The following is a 20961-nucleotide window of genomic DNA, read 5'->3' as shown; positions in this document are numbered from 1 at the left end:
TGAAACAGCCTGAATTTTAATATACGCAGAGGAGCAAATCGGCAGGATGAATTTCCTATGTGGGAGTAAAATAAATTACATATGCGCGAGGAATATACATGAAACAACAGCTACCACTTGACCGTTTGTGGGTGATGTGTGTGAGAGGTCACCAGAGGTCAGAGCTCTGATGTGAAAAGGTTAAAAAAGACTTTGCCCACAGAAAAATGTTTGAGATAATAGCCTATTTCAAAGTCAACTAGGAACATTTTTTAAATGTTAAAACCAACTCCACTGGCACCATACTGCCCACATTTGGGTCCACTGTACCTTGAGGAGGAGCTGTTACGAAATCTACAAACTTAACAGTTTTCTTCCGAAGATGCAAGTCATTAGAGATCATTGACTGCAGAGTATATTTTGGCTGGGTCTGACAGCTTTAATCTACATGACCTGCAGGTCATGGTCCATAGGGAATGTTCAAGAAGTCAGATATTTTTACAACTGTGCACGGGTCTACAGTAGCTCCAATCTCAGGGCTAGGACAGTCATTCTCAACCTGAGGATCATGACCCTCACAAGAGCTCATATAATGAATATAAGGGAGTGAAAGATAATCAGAAAACGTTCTCAAATTCAATGCATTTTTGTTCATTTTTCGGACTTTGAAACCTTTGCTTTCTTTAAGTACCATAGTTTGACTTTGTATTAAAGAGTCACATGAAATATAAACTGGAAATCATTCATTTAAGAAAAGAGATAAATACAAAAAAAAGAAGGAAGAGTTGTTAAAAAAAAAAGACAGCATTTTTACAGATAGTATCCTGACTGTTCTACCTTGAATGCCTTGCCAGTGTACAATAATCAGTGACAAACACTAACACACATGCACACAAAGAGGGCTATTGAAGCCATTTCTTGCCACTTACTTGATGTAATATGGAACCTTATTCTGAGAAACTGCACGTTGCCAGGGGAGCTGTACAGAAGCTGCAGATGGAGAGAGAGAGACAAAGATGAGGAGAAAAGAGAGATGGAGAGAGAGAGACACACACAAGTCGAGGAGTCAAAAGCGAAACGCCATCTTAATAAACATTGCACAATTTTACCAATGCAGTGTAGTAATCCGGTTAGTGTTTGGAGCTTGATTTGAAATAATTCTCACATCCACCGCTTCCATAATAAAATAGTCTAGCTATGTAAGGGAGACCCTAACTGTCCATTACATTTGAGGGGGGGAAAAACAAATGGGTATTGTTTTCTCAGAAGAAAGAGAGAGAGGAGAGAGACAATCGGGCATGAAATAAGAAACACAGAGAAAAAAAAACACTGTTGAGAAAAGGCGCCACATGCCCAGGTTTATGTTAATCTTTGTGGGTATGAAAGAAGACAATACATACTGGCAGACCAAGGAAATCTTAAAAATGACAAGCTGATACAGTGTTAAAACCAGCCAAATATAAAACTTGAGAAGCTCTCAAGAGCAATATGGAGAAGAAATGTTGCTTGATTTATCGCCCTCCCACTTTCCCTCCTCCTTGACACAGCTCTACGCTCAAATAGAGAGATGAAAAGACAGTAAGAGAAAGAGATTAAGCCAGATTGGGAGATATACGAGACAGATAGGGCAAGATAAGAACGCAGTACTTTATTGATCCCTGAGGGAATATTAAGCTACTAGTGTAATGAGAGTGAACGTGTGATGGAGTAGATAGTGTCATAGTGCCAGCGAGATGAAAGCAGAGACAGAGTGGTGTTTTGTCTGGTGCAGTCGCTGAGCTCTCAGCAGGGCTTACTTAGTAAATTCATGTCTGCTGGTGACGCGGCACGGCGGCCAAGCTTACCACCTGCCCTGAATCACACACCGTTCATCTCGCCTCCGTGCCTCACAGCCAGCAACGCAAATCAGGTGGAGCAGAGAGAACATTAATGACTGTATGATTATAGAAAATGACGACAGAGGGAGAGTGAGAGAGACTGGCTTCTCTGTTTAATGTTCACCCTCCTGCATTTGTCTTTTCTCTCTAGCTTTGTGTCTAAATCTCTCTGTTCCTCTCTTTCTGCTAATGACCGCTCTGAAGAGGGAGAAAGATGAGGGAGTCAGTGGAGAGCAGTAATTAAGCCTTGCATTATTCAAGAGTAAAGTGCCTCGTCTGCAAACTGTGAGAGTACGTGCGCGTGCACCCGCATATCCGCTGAGCATGCATGACAGCGAGGCGTAATGCTCAAGATGAGAAGATGGGACATGAAAAAATGAAGGGATGTGAAACAGTGTCACTGAGTGAGGACAAACCGGGTCTCCCAAAATTTCCTAATTTCCTATGAGAGGTAATTGGCTCTGTACTCACTGGAGAGGAAATGTTGGGAGGAGGGGCCGAAGTCTCGGTGGGCTTCCTGAAGCAGCTTCAGTCTGTCGTCAACCGCCACCTGCACGATGACCAGACAGACGGGAGAGGAGACAGTCAGCTGGAACCTGAAAGTTGTACTCACGGTGACAAAGCTTTACAGTGGCTGGAGCTGGAGTCATGGTTGGGATGAATTCAATTTCAATGCAATTAAGTTAGAGGTGAATTTGCTGTAAAACCCCGAACCCAAGGAAGATTTTTCTAGCAAAGGTATAAATACATAGCGTCTCATATCTGGAATTAATTCTCATGGTAAATTGTGTCACCTATAAGGTGCGTCGTCAACTCATGTTATGTAGGGGTCACTTATTTGAAAAAATAGAATAAATATGATGATACATGATGTTATGATGTCCACACTGAAGTGGATGTGAAAGTCTGTCATGGAGAACGCAAGTGATAAACTGTGCTACTGCTTTCATCTTCCATTCCTGGTGTTAAGATGAGAAGCCAAACGGGGCAGAGCGGTAAATGCGGCTGTATCCAGGCACCCAGAAACCAAACTTTGTTCACTTTCTACTGTTGAGGTAACTGAGGTGGTACCGAACCGACAGAGCGAGAGATGAAGGAGTCAAAAAAAAAATGATGGCAATGACACACAGATCATAAACCTGAACAATGTTGGAATTGCGTGGCGTCTCATGTTGCATGTCAAGCAATACGATCCAAAAACCAGGACAAGACTCAAATCCATTTCTTTTTCCTTTTATACTCCACATTACCTTCACTTATTACAAACCTGTATTTCAAAAACAAATGCTACTTCAACAGCAGTACATTCAGTGAAATGTGAAACTTCATACAGCTTTGAGTTATCAGTCACACTCATTCACTCCTGTGAAAGCTGTGTATTGACCTCTCAGGCAGTGCACCTGTGCCCTACCGTGGATGTGGGGTTGCTTTGCTTCATCAGTCTGGCAGTCTGTAATACTGAGACTGAGACTCACACACACACACACACACAAAGACCTCAGGTATTATGGCAGCCCACAGGGGGAACCTGAAAATGGGCCCAGATGGGGCGATAGCTCGGCCTCTTTCTGGCCACTAATGGCTATTATGGCCACCGTCCCACCGAGAGGAAGATGGGAGCTGTCTGCATATGGAAACCAAATCATCAAACTACACAGTCAGACGTGGTTTATTAGTGAAGCTGTCGCCTTCCTGCAGACTGAGTGAAAGTAAAAAGAGCAGACAACAGAGAGACAAAGTGTACAGTCCACTGAAACCCTGCCCAATTCTGACTCATTATTTGAGTTATGGTCATTCTCCATAACACAAAAAGACTTTTAGTGGGCGTCTGTACACAACATGGAAAATATCACAAGGCTACAAATTAGCCAAGCTACCCAGTTTCACTCTGCAGCGGTGTTATGCATATGAAGACATGACTTAAGGTTTCTTTCCAAGATTTCTTTTTGTGTGAACGCACTTCCTTTCCTGCTTTTTTCTGCCCACACATCTTTTTTTTCTGCCCACATTCCTTGCTCATTTATCTACAGTAAGGGTGCTGTGTGGCTGCAAACAAGGAACCTTCAAAAGTTTCCATGTCAATGTCTTTGAAATAACAGGCTATCTGTGGCTGCTTGGTGCCCTTCAAGCTTGAAGCCATCACAGCTGGGCAGTGTGATCTGTATTCAGTTCTCCTTCTGCCGGACACCAGAGGCATCACCAGCCAGCCTCGTCAACGCTCTAAAAGGCTCAAAGAGTCAGTAATGAAGGAGAAAAATGCTTTGACCTCGCACTTTCCTGCACCTATCTCTGGCTATAGGGGTCTACAGGTCCTATAGACGTGATCTGATTCACACACGATTTCAATAGATTATTCTTGACTCTGTTTCTGACCAGAGAGAAGGAAGAGAAAACACCCCTGATACTCAAAAAAGCCTAAACTTTTATGTTTAATCCAACGGTGTAAAGAAAGTGAGGAAATAGGACAACTGGCCTTCCTTGATGGCAGGAATGTGTCTAAAAGAATTCCTCACAACTTGCTTCTTTAAATCTTGCTCTTGTGCTCCTGCAAACTTAACAGAGAGGATTTTATTCCCTAATTAACAACCAACATCCCTTCTCTTCTCTTCCCCCCTGACGACTTGTAAGACTTTTCCACAGCTTTCCCTCCAGGGCTGAGACATGCTCCACTCTGAGAAACACTCAGCGAGTCCCACAGAGGATCAGACCGAGACATTCAAGCATGTAGAGAGCCAAGAATGTAACTGGTGTGCTGTGTGAGAGCAGTGTCCATTGATGTGTAGTGACAAAGTGTCGCATTGAGCACAGAGCTGTGTTCAAATAAAACAGGTACACAGGTAGAGGGACAACTCTCAGTCCCCTGTGTGTTTGGTTGACACAAACTAAAATCAGCATGCACATGGTGAGAGAAACTGAGGGAGACAGAGACAAAGACACACAGAAGAGGGGGGATGAGGGAACAGGAAGAAAAAAGATCAACATGTATTGAAGACAGCATTCATCTGACAAGTGTGGACAAAACATTGACGGGGAAAAGAGGCACAGAAACAAAAGTGTATAAATAAACATGTCTGCTTCAACAGCTGCAGATGATTCCAGAGGATTTAAACTACCTGTAGTAGTTTCCATCTCATGTTGAGCTGGTCCAGTTGTCTGGAGGCGGTGGAGGACAGCTGAATATCCAGGGGTGTTAGCTCTGCAGAAAGCTCATTGACGAGTCTTACATCCTGACGTAATGGGGCGATCTCCTCTCTGAAGGCCTGGACAGAAAGTTTCATGTTGTTGCAGTTTATGCCACTATTACTCCTCCGTCCTCCATTTCCCCTTTGTCGCTCCTTCATTCACTGTGTGCTGTTTATTCAGAAATACTGCAATTTTCCCCGTTGTTAACTAAATGTGTTGCCTGGTCTCCTTGTGAAAAGACCTCCTCAAATTTGATGAGTAGCATTTGCAAACAAACAAGACAGAATCATCAAGCTGAGTGCATCACCAAATCAAGCCCTCTTTTGGCCGGAAAAAAAAAAATGGGAGAGTGGAAATGGTGTGAAATGTCACAGCCAAGTCTCTCACACAGTCTTGCACATACATATTTTATGGATGTGCAGTTTTGGTTGATACTTTTACTTGATCAAATTGCAGTTAAATCAGTAATTAGGGAGTTAGACACCAACTGGCCATATCCAGGATTTTTTAAGTAAAAGAAAATATGTGATTTGTTGAAGAAGACTGAAGCACACTGAGGCACACAGGGATGGGTTGTCTAACTCCTCACTTGATGTCTTAATGACTGTAGTCAGTACTTTAGCAGTAATGCAGACAACAACACTGCTGTCTCTCTGACTCACCATGGTCTTGTCGATGTGGTCCTGCAGAGAGTCGATCAGCAGATCCCCCACAGGCTGCCAGGTAGCTTTGGCCTCCTCTGCCCGAGTCAGCCGCAGGTCGAGCTGATCCATGGAGCTCTGCAGCTCCTGGAGTCGCTCCAAGGCTTGCTCCACCTGATTGTGCCAGCCACCCACGTGTCCCTTGAGACGCTCCCACCGCTCCCTCACCTCGCCTGTTTGCTTGCGGATGGCCCGAGCCAAACCTCGGGCCTTCTCCTCCGGGGTGAGGTCTGGAACAAGAGAACGAAGGAAGGAAGAGAGAGAACGGAGGGTAAGTTGTTTTTTTTTTTTGTCTGACAAAGACAGTTTTCATGCCCCTTTATTAGTCTTTATTACAGGTTTATTACATGTTCTTAGTTTTCTACAACCTTCCTCCAAAGATGGTAGAACTGCAGCTCAGTCAAAATCTTCCAGCCTACTGGCTCTTTTTATTTCAGAAACCTGAATTCCAAATATGCACCTTTATACACAAGTTGTTAATTAGAGAGGCAAAATTTCCACATAGTTCCCCTCTTGCAACCATTTATTTATTTAGAAAGTTTTCATAAGGTATAGTATTCCTAACTTATGAGGCTCTGTTAATTCATTAATATTATATCTTCCTTAAAATCATACAGAGAATGATTTAAAAAGGGTTTAATCTCTGTTTAATAAATTGACATTTATGAACACGCCTTTCTTGGGCATTTTCCATCTTCCACTTTGCATTATTTATACGTCCTATGTTAGATTTTAACTTGGGCATATAAGCCGAACTCAAGATGAGGAGGGAGAAAAGAAGGGCAGAAGATAAGAAAAATAGAAAAAAGGATCTCAATTACAGCAAGGGTGGATGCGAAGACAGTCAAGGCATGATGAAAGTGACTAAAGAAAGAAAAAAGGGTGAGAGAGACAGAGGGTCTAGGGAATGGTGATGGCAGGAAAGGTGAGAGGATAGGATAATTGTGACATATTGGAGGATGCCGACTAAAAAAGGAGAGAAAGGAGACGGAAGATGAGAAAACTGCTCTCCGACCGCCCATTTTGACTACAAAGAAAGATGAGCAGCTTTTATGAGTATTAAGGTCTCATCTCCAGGGTAACGACTGAATTATCATCTTCACCTGTTGAACCTACACAATGACTTTTTCCCCCCCCACTTTCTCCATCACTCCCCCTTCACACACACAAGTCAGACGTCTGTGAGGCGTACAGCAGGCAGCACCTCATGCAGGTACACAGTGTGATGGCGTTTGTCTTTTGTAATGAAGAAGGTGGGGTGCAAGCAAAACAATAAAAGTCAATTTAATGGCATTGAAAAACCAAAGTACTCAAGAGACTGTATGAATGTTGGACAATTAAAATTATTAAGACTTTACCACAGTGTCACTCTAAGAAATCCGGTCTCCTCTGATTGCACAACAAGCGCAGACTCTGATCTTAAATCAGCTTTTTTATCTATTTATACAATCAGACGACGCTTTGATATCCGTATCAAAGATCACAGACAACAAGCCTATCGGACTGCGCTCTGAAGTCTCGCCACACCTCTACACAGCCCCTTGGGTTGGTTTAATTATTTACACAGTAGGGTTTTTAGTTTGAAGGGAAATGTGCTGACTTAACCAAGAGTTCCCCGCTGCATCCAACAGAGACAGAGAGGAAATGCTGAATGAGTTGGTGCATATTATGATTCTTGGGTGCTATATTATATTTTGGCATACGTGGGTGATATATTGGTATTATCTTCGGCTCAGATTTAAGTGAACGGCATTTCATTCCCTTAACCTCAAAACTGAGCCAGATAAGCCCTCACATTTGGTTTGAAGACTGAACAAGGAACTTTTCTGATCTGGTTCCACACACTGGTTAAAAAGGACTCTAAAGGGGCATTACTGCGACTTAGGGGTGTAAGACAGCGAACATGTAATCCAATGTCCCTCTGGTTTAAGTCCAGCCAAGGATTTTTGATGCGTGTCTTCGCCCTCTGTCTCTCCCCTTATTTCCTGTTAGCTCTCTACTATAGCTTATCCAATACAGGCAAAAAAGAAGAAAGCAAAAAAGACTAAAACAAAAACAAGTCTGTTAATACTGTTATTACAGTCTGATTTTGATATATATTCTTGAAAATGTGTCACTTAAAGATGGATACCAATCACATGGTGAAACAGGAAAGAGGTCAGGTGACTTCATCGCTCTTGAATTCAAACTCAGGTTTGATGAACACAAACCTGTTTCCTAAAACGGTTTCCTGTCCACTGTTTTCCATTTATTTACTACATGCTGAGTTCATTAATCATTTTATTTGTTTCTAATAATCAGGTTTTAGTTACGTAAACTGGAAGTCTACTCTTAATGCAAATTTATTTCAGCCACTACAGCCTCACTTGTGGCTCTTGTAAATCCCATGTGCACCATGTTTCCCTGCAAAATGTACAGTGGTAAACAGCGTGACCTCAGTAAATCCAGCTGAATACATAATGATCCTCTGTTAACATGTCTCGTCCTATTACTGGCAAGATCCTCCCATAAATGCATATGCAATGAGGACCAAGACATGCAAACTGTGACTCCAGCCTCCCGCGACTGTTTGGTACATACAGCACATGTGTTTGGAGCAGAATGCGGCAGCATCTGCACCTGAAAACCAAGCGTGTGGTGAACCTGGTTACCAAGGTGATTTCAGACACAAAGAAAGGACTCACCATTAGGACTCCTCACCAGTCAGTAGAAATAATGAAGCTCAGTGAATGACCTACAAAAACCAATTCAAGACTACATAGATCTACAGTTACAAACTTGACTTGGCTTGGTACTGCAAGACTCGCTGTACTACTGCAAGATCAGACCACCTGAGGCTTAATATGGGCTTGGATTTTAGTAGAAATTACTGTAATAAGGATGAGGAAAAAGCATGAAAAGTGGTTAATATGTACTGTAAGTGGTACTGCGATAACAGTTTTAGTAACATTCCTTATTTCAAAATAGCTTTCCTGACCTCACCGCCTGACTTAGAGACATTAAGTTAGATCAAAGTGTGATGAAAGCTGTGTCGTTCTCTTACGCAAAATGATTATGTTCTTCTATTTCTTGTCCAAACATTGGTTTAAATATGTAGATGGTTTTTATGGAAAGTGCCAACATACCAGTCTTTTGCTGCAGGTTCTTGCGTGGCTCTCCGGGACCCTCGATCGGCTGGTCAGCGAGAAACATCCTAGCTTGGTCCAAAGTACTGATCACCAGGTGCTCACGTTCCTTTAGCTCGGATCGTAGCATCTGCAGGACAAACGCAGAGCAGCGGGTTAAAGGAGCTTGAGGCTATAATTCATGACATCACAAATTGCTCTCTTGGAAAGCAGTCATTAGAATTATATTTAACTCTGAGATGATCCTAATAGATCCATGAGGAAAAGACAGTAGAGATTTTCCAATGGCTTTAAACCAGAACAAGCTATCTCAGTGAGAGGGAAAGTGCATTTGTCAGCAAAGATTATTTTAACAGAGAATTTGAGAAAGGGGTAATTAATGCATTTCCTCTGCAGGTATGTGCATGTTTGACTCTTGTCTCCTGATCTTGTCTGCACCAGTAAACTCCAAATGAACCTGGAGTATTTGAAACAGGGTGTTGTATTCAGATTTGCTGCTCCCCCCACAGAAGTATCTACTAATAAACCAGTTCTGCTTAAATCAGCTCCGACGTTCATAATATTACAAAAGGCTCTTATGATTAACTCACACTCACGCTCGCAGATGCACACATGCGAACAACCGCAGGTGTTTATGTGCAGCTTATGGAGGAGATAAACAACGCTCTCAACGGCTAATTAGGTGATTGTTGCATAACGTGACCAGTCTTCCCTTATTAAGAGGAAAAGCAAGAGGTGAGACAGAGGGAGAGGGCGAGAGAGCAGCTATGTTAGGAGTGTCAGAGCGAGTGAGAGCTCTGAGAACAGAGCAGCGATTGAAGGCGAGAGTATGGGGTCAAACCGGGCATTTCCTTCGGGTCGGAGTGAAATTAGCTGAGCGATCCGCAGAATAAAGTGAGTTGCCGGCTGCTATAACCCTGCAGGAATTATCATTACAGACCCGGCCAGCAATACAGCATATCCTGCTCATCCTCTTACAGAGCGGCTCACACTTCGATAAAGAAATTACCACACACACACAAACGCATGCTCATCTACATTTACACACACACACACACACACTCTGGGCCCTACAGTACAGAAAAACGGATTCTAAAAGTTCACAAATCAATTTGACGGACACTTTCCTTACCCTCGTGTCAAATAGTCAGCCTTGCCACAGCTCACAGCTGGAGATAAAGCTAGATGGAGGGAGTGAGCATGGCATGTAACAGTATAATTATTCTTGTTTTAATATAAATGTGACCCTGGGGGACTTCATTGCCTATCGGAGTGTGTGATTGCTTTGTGAGGAGTCAGTGTAGTTTAAGGCACTATGAGGCAAGTTTAATAGATGTAACAACTCATTTTGATAAAGTCTCAGACTTATCAGAATTACCAAACAGAGGAGAGCAGCGAAAATTAGATGCCAAAAATTCTGGGTTTTTTTGTGTCGTGCACACCACTTTGACTGACTGAGCAGGAGATGACAACATGCTGGGTTCAGTGGGGTCGTATATATACAAAGACATTTGCAGTAACAGTCAGCTCACAGGCCTGGAAATGCACACACCATTTTTTTTGTTCTAGTATCAGACTAAAAAAAGCTCATTTCAGGGAACAAGTTCCTGTAAAAGTTAAGTTTAGACCACTGCAATGACAATTTCACACAGCCTCCTGTGGACAAATGTACCCCCGCGCCGAAATGGAGCATCCTGCTGAACACAAATTAAATCATCCCTGCTAATAAATGGTTTGCTCCGTTCCAATGATTTGCTCCCAGCTCACATGGAGGAAACATATTAGGCAGGTAGCTCAGAGAGGGGACCTTGAGAGATAGAAACTAAATGAGAGGCGATTGAGGAAGAGAAAAAGAGGTGTGTATGTGCAGCAGAGATAAGAATAGGAGGACTGGGGACTAAGCTGTGAGGACAATTACCAGTAAAAAACAAGTTTTCTGTTTTTTTTTTTAATGTTTTTTGTTTTGCACCATTGTTGGCTTTAAATTACGCTTTAGAGACGACTGACCTGAGTGTGAAATGGTTGTTTATTTACAAATATTCTTTGCTTATTGCTAGAGTTTAGCAATTAAAATATTCTGATACCAGTTTTGTAATGTCACACTGAAATCATTTCCTGCAAATCCCAGATATGCAGCTCAGTGTTTGAGCACAGACATCATCCAACATCCTGGCTGGATAAATCAGAGATGCCTGATTACAACCAAATGTCAAGAGAACTAACATTTACAACATCAAACCAGCAAGCTGTCCACTCTACAATATGTTTTTCCTATAGTGACAGAGCAAACTTTTAGCTACATGAAAACTATTGATGACAACAGAGCCAACTGAAGGAGACCCGGACGTGGTTTAAAGCTCTGCAAAAAGCTTGGAAGTTGACTTAGAGTTAAAGCTGGTGTCAAAAAATAGACACGTGTCAGAGTCACAGCAGCTGTTAGCAGCTGATTTCTGATCACAAGTGAGTAGACTGGAACAACAACAATTTGTTGATGATTTGTACATTATACACAACAGACAGCAAATTTTCTGAATGCTGCTTTAAGCTTGGTTGATACTTCTGTATCGTCTAGGGCTGCATCTAACTATTTCTTTCATTATCACTGAAGTTTTCTGATTAATTGTGTAATTATTTAGGCTGTAAAATGCCAAAAAAAAAGTGTGAAAAATCCTCACATTTGAGACACTGGAACGATTATGAACAGGATTAAGTGATTATGAACATTTTTGTCAATTAATTTCTAATTAATCAACTAATTGCTTGAGAAGAAAGATTATCGTTTAACAGTTTCTTTGCGTGTGATAATATGATCTTATCATCGCACTGTTCGACACATTTCTGCTGTTAATGATTCCAAGAAAGCTGTAATCAAAGATCTACCAAAACTGGTTACTGAAGTTTTTTATATATACATTATTTATAATATTTCGACACCAATTTGATAAAAAACATCTCTGTTCATTGTTTCTAAGATCAACAAAGAGCACTGAAGTTCAGAATTTAATTCCTTCAAGTGCTCATAAAAAATAAAAATCTAGACGTTTACAATGTCATGACAACAGGCTCAGCTTCTAAGTGGATCTTGTGGTCAGATTATTTTGTCGACTGCTGATTCCAAGGTCAAGAATGAACTTTGAAGATCTTAATATAATAATAATAATAATATGTCCCAGCCATAGTTTGCTTAATGTAACTGTATTACTTGTCTATTGAAATAAATGTTGAATTTATGACAGTAGTGTTCCCCCTTCAGTGTCAAATGGCTCCAAAGAGACACAGACAAAGCCACAGACGGTTGTTACAATGGCGACACAAGTAGTGCCAAGCAATTCCCTGTGTTAGAAACAGCCTGTCTGACTGTCACCCAGCCACAGACAGACGACAACACCAAGCTCCTTTCTCTAACACTCAAACAAGTCTTTTTAGAGAAACTTCAACACGCTCACATTATCAGAGTGCCACACGGGGACACACTTTTCAGCGGGAGCATGAGAGGTAAATATCAAACGCATGTACGGCTTTCAGGTTAAGAATAAAGCTTTTTTTTTTTCTTAAACAAGCAAATCCCAGCTGGCCCATGAGTGATAAGACATGGTTGTCTATGTCAAAGATAAAAAAAAAAAAGGGCAGGTTCATCTCTTTGCTCTTCCTTTTAATAGTTTTCAGCACTGGCACATCAGAATATGTTCTGGGCTTGTGTGATTTGTGGAGACCAGGGAAAGAAAGGACTCTTTTCAGCTCTGCAGTACTTATGGCATCTATCTTGTAGCTATGAATGACGGTGACCTTGACTGTGTGTGTGTGTGCATTTCAGTACCTGAATGATTGTGTCTGTGTGGCGGTGTTTGTGTCCAGGTTTGTGTTTGTGCCTGGTGTGTGGCCGTAGTGGCATAGCAAACTCTTATCGCTGTGTGCCCTGCGCTGTGGCGCCAATAAGATAACATCACAACACAGCTACTTTCAGAGCTCTGCAAAACATCCCTCTTCCCGCTCTAAACCCCTGCTATCTCGACCGCTTTGCAATATTACCACACCCCTCATCTTCTTCCAGGAAAAAAAATAAGCTTCCCGAAAGGTACCACTACAACACGCCAGCTCTCAGCAGCAGAAAAGCACTTGACAGGGGCTCAAGGAGCCTTCAAATGGTAGGTCATTCACATCCAAACGAATGACAAACTATCAAGAAACTTGTGACTGAGAAACAAGTATTTTTTTAAGTGTTTATTTTAGGCTTTGAACTACTACTGAACCAAATTAGATTTTCGTAACTGCACACAGTCACACACTTCATGAAGGAGCCTCAGGGTGACTCAGCCTTAGAATTTAATTGCTCCTTTGCCCCCCAACATCCACTGTTATCTTAGAATGGCTAAAAGCTAGTGATAGTTGGTGGTTGTTTGAACTCATACTCTCTGACATGCTCTACTAATCTACTGCTTCCAGTCTTGACTATTTTTAAATAAGTAAAGTGCCCACAAGCTGTAAAATGCCAACAGATGTGTCAGAAAATAACCTGTGACTGCTTCCCAGCTAATAAAATAGGAAGGCACAGTAAAATAATAATGTATACATAAGTTTCTTCAGTGACGGTTCTTGACACACCAGAGTTATTTTACGCTTTTCTTTAAAATATGCATTGGATACGGTTTTTTTAACGATGCAGTGCTGCTGCCACTGCAATGATTTACATAGATTCTAGAGAACGTTTAAGAGGCATTTTCTGATGCTTCGGGCAAAAATGAATATTTTCAAGTAGTCACTCATTCCCAGCGCAACTGGAATTTTAAGCATGAAATCACAGAGGCTTTCCTCCTCTTTATTATTAATGGTCATTACTAATACTGACAGTGATGTCTTTGCGTATTAAACTTGCGTATTTACCAGCAGACATGGAGCAACATTCGGTTTCGCCTCTCCCTTTGGCTCCTTCTTTTGGGTCTTAATGAACACCTGAGTGAAATATCTGGCTCTTTAATCTGCTAAATGCTCCACTGTGTTCACCAGTTAGTCACCGTCTGGTTCTGGTTAGGTGGTGTTTAGTTGTGTTTTTACAACTATTTTCCTTAAACATTTGCTGGCTTTGACTGAAAACGACTGAAAACAAAGCTGTTTTTAGGGACAGGGCTACAGACTGTCAGAGCCCAAGTCTAACAAAGTCACAAAGCTGCTCTCTGCAGACAAAAACTGTTAAAATTTACTCCAAGTGAGGCAATTGAGTGTGAGTTAAATGAGTCCTTCCTTTCCTAAGAGATAAGGCAAAGTCCGGCGCAGCACTTTAATCCATTTCATTCTCCTCTATGGCCTGTCTGTTCAAGTGTAAATGGTGCTAATCAATCATGCAGGCACAATGATTAAGATGGGTTCTGTAGCGGTTTATTAGACCCACCTCACTTTAGATAGAGTAATTGTACACTACTTCAGCATATTCAGACTGCTACAAAAACTAAGTTAACTAAATTTAAATTAAAATAGAATCCCGCTTTGTCTGTTTGTCTTCATGTTTATTCACTCTGAAACACTTGGCGGAGCATTTGAAAGGACCAGGCTGGACTCTTATAACAATGTAGACAAAAAGCCAACTGTTGCTGAAAGATAAGAGTCATTAAAGATGCCCACAAGCATTTGTCCCCTGTTCCCACTCCTTGATCTAAAAGCTGTTAATTTAATAGAGCAGATTGATGAGTTTAATCAGAAGGATGCTGATGAAGGCCTTTTATTGGGTAATTGAATGTGCGATTAATAAATGCTATTATGGCCATTTTAGCAGAGGAAAAACACAGACGCAGATCAATACACAGAGGAGAGAGCAAGAAGTCGCTCAAGTAAGACAGGACAATACCCCTCAGTCCCTCTCATGATTTAAATTCTTTCACTGTTGCCAAGTGAAGGGCTCCTTTCAAACAGAAACTAGTGCAACAGTTGTGTTAGAAACTGAATATCCTAAAACAAACAAGTGAAAGTGCACCATATTTGTCTTTTTGTGCCACCATTGACCTCCTTTCTTCCACATATAAACCTCCTTTCCTTCCTATTTTCTTCTGATCTCATTGTACTTCTGTTTGCTGCTTCCTGTCCGTCACTTCTTTCCCTGACTGTTCGAATCACTGCGCTCTCATATTTTTCTTCCCTCTGATTCTTTAATAACAGCAATATCCGTTGCTCTCTGTTGGGCTAAGTGGCTTAGCCTTCCTGTTTTATCTCTCCAAGTCTCCCAAGAAAAAAAAAAAAAAGGGAAAGAAAAGACAGGTTTTTCCACTTAGCTCTTCTAAGCCCTCCCTACCTCATGGATACCAATATCCATATAGCTATAAACATTCCTTCATCTCTCTGACAGAGTAGCTGCTGTGTGTATCACTGAGTGACTGAAGTGTGTGTCTATGTATGTGTGAGCACAGGGGACTTGAATGTGTGTTTCTGTTGGTGTAAGCAAGTAATAGAGCATGACGTGTTCAAAGCCCCAGCTCTTTGTGCTTCTCAGCCCTCTCATAACTCTCAGGGTCGGAGGGACCTCCAGGCCAATCTATTAAGAATACAGAGGAGACAGAAGTGAAGGGAAAAATATAACATGGTCCAAATGAAAAGTGAGCCTTCCTCACTTTCAACTCCCCTGATTTACGATTTCTTATTTCAGAATTTTCAAAGCCGAAGACCTGGACAGATAGGACATTGTGAGAAGTAAAGAGAAAAGGACGAGTGCAAAGAAAGGAGATGAGGAGGCAGGAGACCGGCACCGTGCTGGACACCACAGAGAATGACAGAGAACGAGATAGAAGAGCAGAAAGCGAGTAATGAGAAAAGGAAGGTGAAAGCGAAGATGCAGGAAGATTGTACTCTCCTGTGGTTATTGTGCGCTCACAGCCCCATTCCTTATCTAATGGAGCTTGTCTGATCTGCTGGGTTGAGGCCCGTCCCTGCTCTCCGTCAGGTGTTGAGTACAAGACACGGAGCGAGCCTCAACATCATCTCAGTCCTCAGAGGACAAGTTTTGATGAAGCTGGACAGACGCTAATCATCTCCCCCCTCAAAGCACAGGCAGAAGTACAACTTAGATACTGAGTTCTCAATCCCAGATCTCCACTGGCAAACAAGATGGAAGATAATCTCTTTCCTTTTACACAGTGTGCATCTCTCCGGCCTGATTGTAGTTCTTGCTCCCTGGTGTGCAATATATTCACATGGTCCGACACTTTTCTGGCTGCAATTTTCTTCTTTCAAAATAAGTTTTTAAGCCACGATCTCGGGGAAAACTCTTCTTTTTTCACAATCTGTTCTGCTTTTGAATGATGATTGTTCATTAAATCATTAAAGGACTGTACTTAGCAGGCATTAAAGAGGCCAAGAAATTGATCATCTGCCACTGGAAAGAGTCCCATTCTGTCTCCCCAGCAGATCAGTTATCTCTGCCTTTCTCGATATTTTGCCTTTGAAATAAGTAGCAGTAAGAATGCACTGAATGGGTTTTATACTTCTTATATTTTACTAACTTTTTTTAATTTTTTCTTTTCCATTTATTTCTCATTTGTTTCTCTGTACTGAAGTACATTTGATATACCTCCTATGTGTGTCTCTTGTGTGTGCATGTGTCCCAGAGGGTGTCTGCTGATCTGTCTAAGTGTGTCTGTGATCCTGCGCCCACACATGAGTGCACAAGTGTTTACTCTCAAAGCGTTTTGGGGAACAAAATAGTGGTATGGTGAGCGGGGTGCGGAGAAACACATTACAGCGTCAAGAGCCAACACCAACAGCAGCGGCGGCCAGCGAACTGGGAGTAGCCACAGGGCAAGTTATCTATCTGAAAGCAATTACACAGCGATGCACTATCACAATAACCAGTGGTTACAATAAATAATACACTCAGGAACGCAGATGACAAATAGAAGTGATGACGGAGGTGTGAATGGATCGGCACAATGGCAGTATTGATTACTTGTTAGAATAAATGATACAGTGTGGTGTAAGGGTGATAAATAACAATAATTCTAAGAATGAAGTAGGTGGAACAACAGTACTGATTGTGTTGTAGTGATTTTGATATTTGTCCTTAACTCTCTGCTGATGCAAGTTCTGTATACGGCTACTGCAAAGTGACTGCAACAGCACAGCTGATTATTAACCATGGAGACATTGAACACCATGCTGTGATTAGGCTTGACAGCTGCAATGTAGTTTAGTTGAATGTACTGTAACCACACTGATGACGAGCCTGATCTGTGATAATGTCATGGTGGTTAGTGCGACTGCTTTACAGTCACAGCATCTTTGTGTGGTTTCAGTACTGTTCAGCACTTCTCCACCATTATAGGAGCAGATAATTAATAGAAGGGTCAGAGAGATGCCAGTCAAGCACCGTCCATACATGTCCAAAGAGCCTTTAAGAGGTCTAATGAGGACAAATAACAGAAAACACCTTGTTAAGACCCTTAATGTGTTTATAGTAGGTAATATGGCACTCAGTGTATCAAGCTGGAGTGTGGCTCAAAATGCTAAAACGTACACAGAAGAAACTCATGCTCTTTTTTTTTCTTGTCAAAGTTTGACAAGCTCAAAAACTAATCTTTTTGGAAAACTGATGAAAACAGTGAGTGACACGGTATAATAAACCTTGAACGGCGTGGCTGGAACATTGCCTGTGGCAATAGTACGCACCGTGCAGTGGTTCTGCTGTTGAAGCAAGGTGGGTACATCTCCTCCGATGGGCATCTGCTTGGCCAGCTCCTCATCCTTCATGCAGATCCACCTCCACAGCTCCTCCAGGAGGCCCAGCAGACGGGACCAGCGCTCAGCACTTGCCTCCAGGTGGGCCCTGCCAACGTACACCATCCACTTAAACTATTATTATACTGTATGATTTTTTTTCCTCTCTCTGCTGAATCATATACAGTCTTGTACTGGCAAAGCTGCGTTTCTTAGACTTAGCACCTATTAAGCTTGTGAAAATCAACTAAAAAACCTTTAATACTACAAAACCTCCATAAGAACCTCATCACTGACCATGCTGCCCTCATGGAACAGATGCTATTTGTAAAGGGGAACACACTTGGCTGCTAATTGCGTGGGTGGTACCACACATGCAATATGTGTTGATAAGCACTTTTGTTTTTCTACTCTCTGATGGGCATAATGTATCCGAATACTGTGTAAAGAGACCTATCGCCACTCTCAGAGTTAGCCTTAATTATACATGTACTGCAATTAAGGCATAATGGGCTGTATACAAACAACACACACTTTACCTGCCACACACACACGAACTGATCCCTCTCTTTCTATTTTTCTTTCGCTTGTCTTCCCGTGGAACAAGTCCAGCCTATTACGCACTGTCTGACCTTGACTGACTCCCATTTATTCTTCTCCACTCAAAACGAACTAGCTTCAGCACAGAATCTTTCCCCACACCTTTTTTTTAAAATTCCCTCCGACTTCTCTCCAGCCTCTCTAACCTTTCCCCCCCTGCCACTGTTGCTTTGTTGCACTCCTGTGCTGCTTTTCTCCACCCTCTCTCCTCCTCCTCTTTGTCTTTGAACATCTCCATCTGGTCCTGTCGACTTTACTTGCACCCTCACTTTCTTCACTCTCTACATCGCCACCCATCATCAATCATATTTATCTATGCCAAGGTTGTATAGGCTCAAATTAAGGTCAGTAAAATTTTGAGCTTGTGAAGTGATGCTCACGAATAACTCCAAAGTTCGTTGCTGTGAATCAACCCTTGTAAACCTGTGAACTAAATATGAGAAATTCAAGTTTGTCACTCTTTTTTGTGACCTCACCACTGACAGAATTGGTTCACAGATTTTTTCTTTTTTACATCCCTGTGATCCACGATCGATAAGTGGGAAGGAGCTACTGTATGTGTACAGCAGATAGGAAGCACAACAACCAACATGCATGCTGTACTATATGACTCCAGGACACGAGAGCCATGTTCCACCCTGAACAGGACTATGTGTGTCAGATGGGATTCAATGCTTGAGTTCTTGAGCTTTCTTTTTCATTGTTTTGTTTTTTTCTTACTTTGATCTGTGAGAACCACACACTCTCTCGGAAACTAACTGCAAAGTGCGATTCACTGGTTGATTAAAAGAGTAAACTGAGGCAGAGACCTACTTGAACCACTGCCATGATAAAGATCCTCTGCCAAGATGTTTTTCCAGAGTTGAGAGCAGCAGAAAAAAAGCTGAAAGCTGCAATCTGAGCTGCATGACCCAAAACACTGGAGCAAGGAAAAAGACATTTCTACTTCTAACTTTTAGATAGTGTTTTACTGACCGGATGTTGGCTGACTTTGCCTTCAGGTCACTCCAGCGTTGGTTCATGTCATCCAGTCTGTGCTGGAGGAACACAGCCTCCTCTGAGCTGCCCAGAGCCTTGACCATCTTCGACTTGTTCCCGTCCACGCTCTTGTAGATGTCATTGTGGGCATCGATCTCGGCCTGGATGTCCTGCAAACACACAGACGAAGAAGAAATGTCACAGCTGACCATTTCTTCGGGGGAAAGTTTCTGTGCAAATGTACAGTCAAGGACAGCAAAATCAAATTCATATCACAAACACCCAAAACTGGACGTCGCAATCTTCTACGCTGTCACAGCTGATTATTCCTGAACCGAAAATAACATCAGATTTTGTCGCAGACTCGTCTTGACGGTATACTGCTCAGAACATTTCCAGAGAGCAGAGAAGTCTAAATGTTCATGAAATGTCCTCGAGGTACTTTTTGACTTTTTGACAAAAAATATTTTAACTTCTACTCTTTCACTGAGTTGGAAGGCCCAACCAAACCAGGAGCAAGTCCCAAAGCAGTGTCTGCCTCTGTACTAGTGCTGCATTATAGGTTATACCAGGACTACAGCACAGCAAGCTCTGCTAATTTTATACTAGAATACAGTATGCAATGCTAATGCAAATGCAGTGCTATTCCAAAATACTGTGTGTTTATGTGGGTGTGTGTGTGTGGCTACAAGAGGCCATCACACTCAATACTGTGACACGCACAATTTTTTTTTCGTGTGTTCGAGTGTGTGAGTGTCCTTAACAAGGCAGCTCTATTACACAACCACATCTCCAAAGGTACGTGTGAGTGTTTGTGTGTGAGGGCTGAACCACAAGGGGGGCTGACGCAAGCAGAGGATCCTGTCAAATGTTTTATTTTTAGATGTGTAAAACTGCTCCATTTTCTTCTCTCCCTCTCTCTCTCTCTTTCTCTCTCTCTCTTTCTACTGGGACTCCCCTCAGTTCAGCCCATTTCAACTGCAGAAAAGGAAAAGACTCCAGTGCCATATGGCTGAGTGTAACACTGCCTGCAGCACAGAGACAGATTTGCAAATGGAACAAAATTAGGGTAGATAAGAAAAATGTAATGAGACCTATAGGCTACAACATTAAAGAATATTGGACATTGTGTGAAATGACCCATCTTCAATGCCTGAAGTTGTTGTTGGTGTATCTTTCTCGTTGTGACATTACAGATTGAAAATTATGATATTAATTGAGTTTTATTTTACAATTACTGTGAAACTGTCTTATCTAGGAAAATGCTATTAATGTTGCTAGACAGTTTTTATTGTAGTCTCTGCATTACATAAAGTAAATTAACAATAATAAAACGCAGTTATTAACAGTCAGCGGGAGATTGTTCTCCCGTGTCTTCACAAATCTGTAAATTAAGGGAGTCTTCTAAATTAAAAATGTTCATATTCTGGATACTGAATAATACAGTTTGCTTTTGGAAAAGAATCACCTACTGAAGCTGCACTATGTACAGCAAAGGCAACCTCCTGTGATGGCATCAGCGTGGTTCTACACTAACTGTTAAACACCAGCTGAAATCGCACACGTGAAAAATACCTACACACATAACTGGGCAATATGCAATGTGTGTACAGTGAGTGGAATATGTGACAGCAGCTCAGATACTCTGGAAACAATGTTATTGGAAAAAGTTGACAAAACACAGTGCAGCTACAGTAGAACCCGACTACACACAACGCAACTATCAATTACCACAGTCACCCGTGGCACTGTGCTGCAATTTACTGAATGCCGATGCAAATCCCTCCACTGTGATCTGCAAGGATAATCGCCTGCTGGCTTTTT

General features: G+C 41.9%; 1 protein-coding gene across 8 annotated transcripts in view; it reads right to left on the bottom strand.

Moving 5' to 3' along the window:
• utrn (utrophin) overlaps nucleotides 1–20961 on the bottom strand; it is a 168661-nt gene that overhangs the window by 48384 nt on the left and 99316 nt on the right. For all 8 annotated transcript variants that reach the window (XM_041064681.1, XM_041064685.1, XM_041064679.1 and 5 more), the window contains 7 exons: nucleotides 19135–19307; nucleotides 17512–17668; nucleotides 8866–8995; nucleotides 5702–5970; nucleotides 4970–5116; nucleotides 2328–2406; nucleotides 909–969 (listed from right to left, as the gene is read on the bottom strand). In XM_041064681.1, the coding sequence (XP_040920615.1) occupies nucleotides 909–969; nucleotides 2328–2406; nucleotides 4970–5116; nucleotides 5702–5970; nucleotides 8866–8995; nucleotides 17512–17668; nucleotides 19135–19307 (1016 nt within the window). The remainder of the gene's footprint in view (nucleotides 1–908; nucleotides 970–2327; nucleotides 2407–4969; nucleotides 5117–5701; nucleotides 5971–8865; nucleotides 8996–17511; nucleotides 17669–19134; nucleotides 19308–20961) is intronic.

This window comes from Toxotes jaculatrix, chromosome 19, assembly GCF_017976425.1.
Source record: "Toxotes jaculatrix isolate fToxJac2 chromosome 19, fToxJac2.pri, whole genome shotgun sequence".
Classification (NCBI taxonomy): domain Eukaryota; kingdom Metazoa; phylum Chordata; class Actinopteri; family Toxotidae; genus Toxotes; species Toxotes jaculatrix.
Note: the sequence above shows the minus strand (reverse complement) of the source record. Positions and strands in the feature narration are given on the sequence as shown.